The following is a 9,812-nucleotide window of genomic DNA, read 5'->3' on the forward strand; positions in this document are numbered from 1 at the left end:
GTTCAGCAGTCTGGCCTAAAAGGCTGGTTCCTAGATCTAGGAGCAGCACGCAGACTGGGTTGCCGGACTTATAGCTCAGCTTTGAAGTCACTTTGGTTCCAGTACAAAGTTTTCTGAATTACTTATCCTGGACTTGGAAACACAAAGCAACAGAGTCTGCCTAATTATTAAGCGTGTACTCACTGAACAAGGTTTCCAGCCGAATCAAACACCGGACAAAGTTATCAAAGTCAATGATGAGGTCTTCATCAGCAAAACGAGCCACAATGATTTGATGTAACTGGCAGTTCAGTTTGAACCCTAAAAATACAATGTCAAGGATTTAAAAAAGAGGAGGAAGAAAAAAATGCAAAAAGCTCCAACCAACAAATAAACCCAAGCTTATACACTGCCAGAAATTCAATTAGCTACTTTTGGTTAAATTCTCAAATTTTAAGAGTATTTACTCCATTTTGGAAACTCCCAACACCCCCTTCTGTACTTGGAGTGATTTAGAGCTGTGACTAGGTCACGTGTGTTCTTCCTGCTGCATGTGCTCCCACACCTGCACTCCTGTTTCCCAGGGGACACGGCCAATTGCTCCAGCTCATGGTCCTTCCTTGGGTGACGAGGCGGCTGCCAGAGTCGGCCCACTGAGACCTGAGATGAAGCAGTGGCTTTCTGTGGGCAAACGGGCCTCTATTTCCAAAGAGTATCTAAACTTTGGGACAAAAAGAAATGCTGCCTCATCTTACGTGGTGACAGGAGGGGGAAGCTCCAGAGCGCCCAAACGCGCACTTCAAGATGGCCCCAGAAGATCAGTAAGTTAATTTGGGATCGTATGGCTTTGTGATTACCCCCTCACTCACCGTCATAACTCAGATTTGCTTTCCAGTGGTTGCAGTAGCAAACCGACTCTTCTTTTAACGCTCTCGTGAGCATCACCCCTTGGTCAAGCCACTTCCATTCCCTAGGTCACAGTATCCCGGTTTTACCGGCTTATGCCAAACCCACATATACCCAGAGAGACTCACTGAAGGACGACAGTATGCTGTTAGGAGACCAGATTGTTGCAGTTATTTGTGCTTCTCCAAAAGCTGGTCACTAAAGGATGTAACTGCAAACCTGTCACTCCTTTGAGATGCTTTTAGTGGGCCTGCGTGGCGAGACACTGCTACGCGAAGACAAGAGCCCAGGCTGAGCATCTAGACTAAACGGAGGCCTTTCAGGTCTGGGAACACAGGATTTTTCAGCTTACGAGTGATATACAGGAGACTAGTGAGCATCTATCAACCCAGCCTGAAACGGATATAATCCTAAAAAGAGACAGACTAATATAAATACCTGCTGTTTCCAGCGCTCTCCTCATCTCATACGAATTCATGGTACCGGATCGATCCACATCAATTTCCCTGTAAATTTTCTGCAGAACACAAAACCCAAAGTCAAAACTTGTCAATAATTCAGAGCGCATTTTGGTTTTCATCAGAAGTCGAACATTTTGAAATGCAGCCTGCACGTTACTTAGGAGCGTTTGCAACGTTGGCCTGAAGGACTAGGTACTTATCTCCGAGTTCATCTAAAAGCGGCTTTAGAAAGTAAGGCTTTTTAATGCAACAGCAAGAGCGGATAAAGACTCTGGAGAACTCCTTGAATGCCCAGGCAAAATGGCACTATCGCTAAAAAAGCAAGCAGCAAGACTGACACCAAACTCGCACTGTTAAGTGGGAAAGCTAAACATATTTGGACGCGAATTAAAACAAAACAGAAACCCTTCTGAGAATGAGGCAGGAAGAGAGGCAACCTCTCCTTCAGCCCTTCAGCCGAGCACTTGAAGGACAAGCAGTCACACCCCTGGACTCCAAGGGACAAAACCTGGGGGACCGAGGACATAAATGCATTGTGAGCGGAAGCGAGACTCCCTGCTTCGGGAAGTCTGATTGTATACATTGTACGAGGCAAATCAATCTACAGCCACCTCTATATTTGTTTGCATGTTCCAACCAAAAAGGTTGCTTCTTACCTGGTATTTCTGAATCTTTGTCCAGAGGGTGTGGAATTCCTTCAGTCCCAGTTTACCACTCCCGTCGTTCTTCTTTGAGTTAAGGTAATCTCTTTGGAGGGAAGGAAAAGGGTTTTCCCCTCCTGTGCTGGGTTTACTTACTTAATACTTAAAAAAAATAAAATTGCCATTAAGAAAAGGATGCAAGTCCTCTCTGAAGGACTCATCCTGTTGAATACACAACTGTTGTCCAAGATTTCTTGTCTTTCTAAATCAATAAGGTGATCGATTCATTTAAACCGTGATCAGTTCACAAGCTCTTTCTGCCCCTCCTTTGCAGCTCTCTCTCTTTTCAATACATGTATAAAACAGCCGCGATGCTGCCATTTTGTTCTGCATCGTTGGTTCAACACCTGCAGTTACAGCAGCATGAGTCCTAAGTCTGGATTATAAACAGGAAAAGCCATAACCAAGCCTGCTATTTGGAGAACTTAAGTTGCACAAACAGCTAACAAAAGAACGTGGTCATTGCATTGCTTCCAAAAACCACTAAGGAGTCCCAACAGACTGCCGCATTTTACACCAAATTATAGCAGAGCATCATTCTGTTTTGGTAATTTTCCCGACTATGCAGTTCAGCTCCCACTGCACAGAGAAGCTGAACACAACTATTCTTAGCTTGAATAGTTCATCCTACGCCTTTGCCCTTACTCTTAGGAGTAGAAGCTCCTAAAAGCCAGCATACTCTCTGGCTCCTGTATTTGTTTCCCTCATTTTCTATTTGCTAAGTCCTCATGGCTTTACGATGCCCTTACCAACTCCAGCCAGATAACAAAGCAGTGAAATGCAATGTTCAAACTCTATCAGCCAAGGCAATCCACACCATGCTGAGAGCCAGGTGCCTTTTCCCAGCACAAACATCACCTTGTCCCCAGCTAAACCAGAACATGCAACACCTGGGAAGACTTCAAAACAGATCGGCCTGTCTGAAAATGGATTTTTCCCTGCTGCCTGGGAGAACGCATATGCCACAGCCAGCAGCAAGGGCAAGGGCTACCATTTTTATTCAGGAGAACCAGGGTAAAACCAGCTTCTCCACCTCAGGAGTTGCTAGTACATCAGTATGGACTCGTCACAGCAAAGGCAGCAGCTCACCTGCTCCAGCACAGGCAGAAGAATATCATCTAGGAACAGCCTTAAAGGATACATCTAACAGGTCAACCATTATTTTGCATGTCTCAATACTAAAGCCATCAGATTTAATATCTTGGCCTGTAAAGAAAGAGCAAAAGACAGGATTATCATTGCATGCTGTTGCACAGCACCTTCCTAAATTGCTCAGGAGTTCCGTAACCAGTGTATACACCTCAGCCCTTATTTGCTTCTGTGTCATCGGTGGCTTCCTTTGCAACTGGCAAGATGACTTTGTCTTTTTGGTGTGGTTTTTTGCTTCTACATAACGTGTGCTTAGTGCTCTACCTTGTTTGTGTTCTACATCTGCTAGTTACTCAATGGCAATCCACTGCCTACTTCAAACCCTCCCCTGGGAACAGGTGTCCAGCTGTATCGCTGCCACAGTCTGGGCCAGATGAGTGCAGCGAGCAGCAGGGGATGCCTGCCTCCTGCTCTGGGAATTATTAATACCATCCGAAGCCTTTAGGATCTGGCAAGTACCTAGTGCAATGCAGACTGTGGAGGATGTGGTGCCTGTAGAGCTGTAGTCAGGATACCTGCGTACAGATAACCCCACAGTGCCCTCAAACGCTGGATGGGAAACCATTGCCTTATATTGCTTAGGTACCCCCTCTGAGGTAAGCTACTTCTGACCACTCCTTTGCATCCAGCAGAGCGGGAGGCAATGCTCACTTCGCGGTGCGGTCAGCGGGGTCAGGACTTGCCAGTGAGGAAGAGCTCCAGGTGGGAGGACACACGCGCAAGAATTACAGGGCTCTTAGCAAAGGGTGATAAGATGGTCCTTGTTTTGCACATGAGAGGGACGCAGCACTGAAGCAGGCAAATGGATGATAATAAGCAGCCCTCTTTGATTTCCTGACGAAGAGACTTAGGGTGAAAGTTAGCTGTGATGTTTCCCCAAGCAAACAGCCCAGTTAGTCTGGTTTGTAGGTGTGCTACAGAAGCAAGAGACCGAGATAAAGCTTTCCTGCCCTTACAACAGGAACATGGACTTCTGACCTATGGAGGTCAGTGGTAGGTAGCTTCATGCAAGGGAAGAACATCAAATCAACCTTGGTAACCGGCAATACACCACTGCTAACTGGTTGGTGCACACAGACATACAACACAGTCCTGGCTACCTGGCTAAGATTTCACTTTGAAAATTAAAGAGACACTTATTTCTCCAAGCACATATTTCTCAAGCACTGTTTAATGGAAAGGAAAATAATGCAGAGCCAAGATCTGAATCACTTCACAGAAAAAGCAGCCCAGAGTTTCAAAGTTTCTCCTCCTCCTCAGGGACACTCCAGACCCTTGGCTGGGCTACTGTTTGAATCCCGAGTGATTCAATACTAAAGTAGCAGCAATACCTTCTCTTGATTATTATCAAGCATTAATCAAATCCATCCACCTTCCTGGCAGCCAACTCCCAGTAGCAGAAACTGGGATAAAAGGCACCCACATGCACCCTGCGAAAGCATACATCCTGCGAAACATGCCTTCAGAGCAGGCACAGCCCCAGCATTTCTGCAGCCCCCTGAAGGGGCAGCGATAGCACGTGGCCGTGGCCATACGGAGAGACAAGCCGCAGGTCTGGGGCAGAGCCCGGGGGTTTGACCCTCCCCAGGTCAGTGGTGCGCACTGTGCTCTCGTGGCCGCACTGGAAACCTGCTGGTGGCCAACTGAAGACGCAGTTGGAGGAAGGTACTTACGTTTAGCCATGACTTTATTCAAGATGTTGCGCAGTTCGAAAGCAGAGATCTCTGCATCCTGTGGAAAAGAGGAAAACAAGTTTTTCACTGTGAGCTGCAGACACCGTCTCATAAGCAGCCTCCGACTCCTTTGGGTGAGTCGGCCAAGTTCAAACATCCCTTGGAGTTCAAATTTCCCTTGGATGGAAACGCAAGGGGTAAGCTCTCCCCACCACCCATTCCCAATGCCACCACCAAGTCCCAGTAGCGCAGCCCTGCTGTGTGTGTTAGCAGGCCGGGCTGTGGGGTTTGCCTGAGCCCTCGGGCAGGCGAGAGCAGCCTGGGGAGAAGGCACAGCCCAGCCCTCATCATCTCCCAGAGGGATCCATGCGCCTGCACCAAGTGCTCTGCCTGAAGGACAGAATTAGGGACCTGCAGAGATAAAAGTCGAGCCTGCAGTTCAAAGAGAGCAGAGATTGATTGCCAGGAGCACTCACAAATCCATTGTGTAAGCAGTCGGGTAACTACACAGATTTCTGCATGCGCAATTACGCACATGCTTGAGATCTGACTCAGCACAGGAATTAAACTCCATGCTGGGGGAGGCATCTCTCTCACCCACTCACCCATGCTACCAGTAAGTCCTTAAAAAAAAAAAAAATACTCACACTTCCTGCTAGCTGTCCAAAAAGCTTTTTAAAGCTGGGTTCGATGTCGTCTTCACTGATCTCGGTCTAGAAGAGAGAAATAGAGAATATAGAAAGGAGGAGCTTTTCTGCCTGAGGACTTAATGCATTTCCTTGCCCCTAGTAAAACACAATTTAAATGGCAAAGTTGAAGATACAGAGTGCTTTTACTTTGATTTTAATCAGTTTTATTTTCAGGGGCGCCTCAAAATGCTGGCGTTGCAAACACTGCAGGAATTAAGAACTTTTGCAATGGCTTTTACTAAACAAACAAACAAAAAAATTTTAAAGTTTTAAAAATTCTTTATTTAAAAAAACCACTATCCAATTCAGAACCTCACTGTTGCTGCTGCTACTACTACTGTTGGACTAGCTGTCTTCATTAAAGAAAAGCAAGCAAAGTGTTGTTCTCATCCTAAAAAAACCCCCCACCCACCCCCCCCCCAAAAAAAAAAAAAAAAAGGAAATAGGAAAAGTTATTCTGGTAAAATATCAATGGTGACACAGCAGTAAAAAATTTTTACATACTTAATGCATTTTACATTATAGTTTTCTGCTTTCAGCATTTCAACTTAAAAAATATTGTAGCATCAAACAAAAAACCCCACACACAGAGTGGTAGATGCATTAGCAGGCGAAACATCCCCAGCTCCAGCAAGACTAAACGTATGGTGAGCCACTTCTTACTCATGGAAACAACCTCACATGCAAAAACACCCCTTATGGCTAAAGGGCTGCGCTCCCAGATTCCTGGAGAGCACAAGGAATTTCCCGTGGCTCCAGTTACCTCTGCAGAGAGTACCTGATTCTCCTCTACCTGGCAAGCCCAAGCTCACCACTCTGGATGAGGGACAACACGTGTTTCTGCTATTGCTTCTGACGTTTCCATTTGCTGGACATTCAACTATGGATATCGAAAGATCTGTTTCCAAAGCGGGACAATAGTTCTTGACAATGCCTATAGAAAAATGCCGCCCTGCACAAGGAACAGGCACTCTAACCCCACTTATTTATGACAAAATTATCTCAATTTAAAACATTTAAGTTAAGATATACCTCTTCAAAATTGGCCTCAATTTCATCATCTATAACCCTAGAAAGATAAAAATCAATATTAAAACCAAAACAAGTCATTTTTCTGATGCCCTTGCTTCAAGTTTGAGTTAAAGAGGGATTGCTTTAAATTACGGCAATAACGATGAATAAGCTTAGAGGTTACTGGATTAAGTCAACCACAGACACTGCATACCACGAGCGAAAGCAGTATTTTGCCAGCTATGGCAACAAGGGTTTCAAAACACATTACAAACTGTGCAACGTCCTGCAGAGTCAGAGACAGGATTTTGGGTCAGACATAACTCTTTGGGTCACTCAGTGCCACTGCCTACAGACCTCAGTCCAGGACCAGGCTCTCGGGTGCAAATCAAACTTCTATCTAGTAATTTTTTTTCTTTTTTTCCTTTGGAACAGCAAAAGTGAGAGACTTAAAGTCATTCGGATGTGACAGAGTGGGAGGAGAAGTGCTTCATGCTGTCCCCCAGTTGCTGTGGGAACATCACACCTACGGTCGGTGCATAAGCACTGCTCAGGGCCCATCAAAAGCTGAATGTGCCTTCACACAACTGACGCCCCAGTTTTCTCACCGCTACAGAAACATGCAACAGAAGATTACAGAATAGTAGAAAGGTTTTTGCTTGCTCTGAATTAGGGAACTCAATATGAAAGATCCCACACCCCTTCCCAAGGCCTTAACCCAGCTGCTCTTTAAGATGGGACTCGTGTAAGTTTTTTCACAGCTTCACAGCTAACGGTGTGGTTTGAGCCAGTTCCATTAAAACCCATTTTAATTTTATCAAAGGTATCATCTGGTTGAGCAAGGATCTTGAATTTTTTTCCAGCCTGATCTGAAAGGTGTGAGATCATTTGTTGCGATCAGTGCGTTCCCAGACAGCAGAAAGCACACGCATTTCTGTCTCCCAAGCGGAGAGCCCAGCCTGCCGCTCTCTGGGGTTTTCTTCTCTCCACAGACCAACCTGTGCTGTGGCACCCAGCTGCCTACCGCCCAATAACTAAAAATGTCTGCCCAGGTAGGGCCGGTAATAACAACAACAACAACAACAACTTGTTACGTTATACTATGTTATTACTATTATAATTCCACCATTCCTTCCTGCTAAGTTTACTCAAACTTTCCTCACTTGCACACGGGGAAACTGGGGACGAACAAGAACTGCCGCGACCCCGTCCATGCAGGGTGGTTGCGCATCCCCCCCTTCCCGCTCCCTGTGGGAAGTCGGTGTACCCTAGCCCCTGGGCTGCTCCATCCTTCCACACCTGCGAGGGGGGCCAGAGATCGCCCACATGCCCATACCGCTCTTACGTGGTTACAAAAAAAGCTACATACGTGGAGTTTGCGTTTTTTTCAGAGAAGACTCGCAGACAGAAATCCCCATTCTTGTTGGGTTCAAAGGTCGAGGGCACGATGATATATTCTCCTGCAGGGAGCTCAGGGAGCTTGAATCTGTTCAGCACTTCTCGGAGGTTGATGAAGGTGTTCGATTTTTCTCTTGCTTTGTTGGTCAGAAAAAAGTTTTTGCTCAGATGAATATTTGTCTGGCCAGAAAACTTGTGAAAAGCAAAGAAAGAAGGAAAAAAACCCAATAGTTTGCATGTATTTGCATTTACAAATTAAAAATATAATAGATACTACCGTTAGTTATGGGGGAGGGGGGGGGGGGGGAAAACAACCGGTCAAAAAACACCAACTACTCCTGAGCTGTGGGTGCAAACATATTTTGCAGATCATCTCAATAAATCATTTGGGTCATGCTTATGTTTTGCAGATGATGATGGGTGCGTGAAGACTTTTGGCAAATTCTTCCACCAACTACTTTTCTTTAAAGCGAGATGGCTTACGACCGATGTCCCTCTGGTCTCCAGAGCTGGTGCCACCAGGGTACTGCAACTCAGCCCTGCCTCTGAGGTCAGGCTGCCTTAAAGCAGAGAGCCCGCTTATGGAGGCCTCCAAGAATAAAATAAACGTTACGCGTTATAAAAGCATACTTGGGAGTGTAACATCTTCCAGAATAAACTCTTCTGCGCAGAGTCTTGCAGGTGGACTAGCTCAGCTCTAGAAGCAAATATCAGGAACGTGCATGGTTCAGAAACCTCCCCCTTCCCGTCCTCCCGGATTTTTAAGAATGCAAAACCTGCCAGACCTGCTGCCATGGCGGGAGATAAAATTCCACCTTTCAGGGGAAAGAAAAGTCATGGGACTGTAGCTAGGGTCTCTTTTTTATGGAAATCAGATTTTTGGACCACGAGGGTGAGAGCTGAGCAGCTGACAAGAGTACTGCTAAAGCGCTCAAAAGGTACATAAGAAATTGAATTAGCTGGCAGCACCATTTCCTTCCTGATGAAACCAAGTTTTACGTAGCAGCAGCTGGTTTGAGCGTAGCCCTGGGAGCCACGAGGTGCCCTGGCTGCTTTGCATGCACCCTTGCAGGTACAGCAAGCCCCATAATGAGGTTACCCTGGCATTTTGCTCAACCTCACTTGTTCCTCTGAGGAGGAACAGCTCAGAGGCATCTGCAGCTCCGCCTCGTATTGCATAGGCATCACCGCATTGCACACCCCTCTCTGATCCCCGGGGCATGCTATTAGCTACCTGCAGGTAGCAACAGAGAGAAACCAATAAAGACAATGCTTAGGGAAATGAAAATAAACACTTCCTTGGAATATTGGTTGTGTGCCAAACACAAACTCTGTGCAAACCTGAGAAAAGCAGCTGTGCTCTGGGGGAAGAGGTGTGGGTCTGGGCTGGGAGAAGACCCGTGGAAGAGCAGCTTTGGTGAGTTTCTGCAGTACAGAGAGCTCTTATCCCAACCCAAGACGCTCTGGAAATGCAACATGGGGTCAGGGCCCCTTCCAGAATAAATGGCCTCTAACTTTAGACTCTGCACAGTCAATATTGTCCTGCAGTGAAGGAGGATCCTCTGAACTGTTTCTTCCCACAGGCCATTCAGCCCCAACTCTGCACCTTGACCACCAATACATGCTACATACCTCTGGGGGCACCTGCAAGGAGAAAAGGAGAGAGTTATTTGCTTGTTGAATGGCAGCTCCAGGACTATTTCTTTTCACTGCTGGTTAGCGGGTACATCCACAGTCTTGGGGGGGGGAGAAGTCAGCTGAAGGGGGAAGGTGAGCGCCGAGCCCACGTCACCCAGTGCTGACTGCTGGCTCAGGTCCCGACTCCATCCTGGAGGCAGCGGGGGC

The 9,812-nt window shown here is 46.5% G+C and overlaps 1 protein-coding gene across 1 annotated transcript in view; it reads right to left on the reverse strand.

Moving 5' to 3' along the window:
• The window catches only part of CAPN2 (calpain 2, (m/II) large subunit), a 28,735-nt gene that overhangs the window by 1,838 nt on the left and 17,085 nt on the right, over positions 1-9,812 (reverse strand). The window contains exons 11-19 of the mRNA XM_009333702.1: positions 9,600-9,611; positions 7,939-8,159; positions 6,591-6,627; positions 5,517-5,582; positions 4,870-4,927; positions 3,189-3,253; positions 2,003-2,071; positions 1,324-1,402; positions 184-300 (exon numbers count right to left, since the gene is read on the reverse strand). Coding sequence (XP_009331977.1) covers positions 184-300; positions 1,324-1,402; positions 2,003-2,071; positions 3,189-3,253; positions 4,870-4,927; positions 5,517-5,582; positions 6,591-6,627; positions 7,939-8,159; positions 9,600-9,611 — 724 coding nt within the window. The remainder of the gene's footprint in view (positions 1-183; positions 301-1,323; positions 1,403-2,002; positions 2,072-3,188; positions 3,254-4,869; positions 4,928-5,516; positions 5,583-6,590; positions 6,628-7,938; positions 8,160-9,599; positions 9,612-9,812) is intronic.

Source organism: Pygoscelis adeliae, unplaced genomic scaffold (assembly GCF_000699105.1).
Source record: "Pygoscelis adeliae isolate BGI_AS28 unplaced genomic scaffold, ASM69910v1 Scaffold1, whole genome shotgun sequence".
Lineage (NCBI taxonomy): Eukaryota > Metazoa > Chordata > Aves > Sphenisciformes > Spheniscidae > Pygoscelis > Pygoscelis adeliae.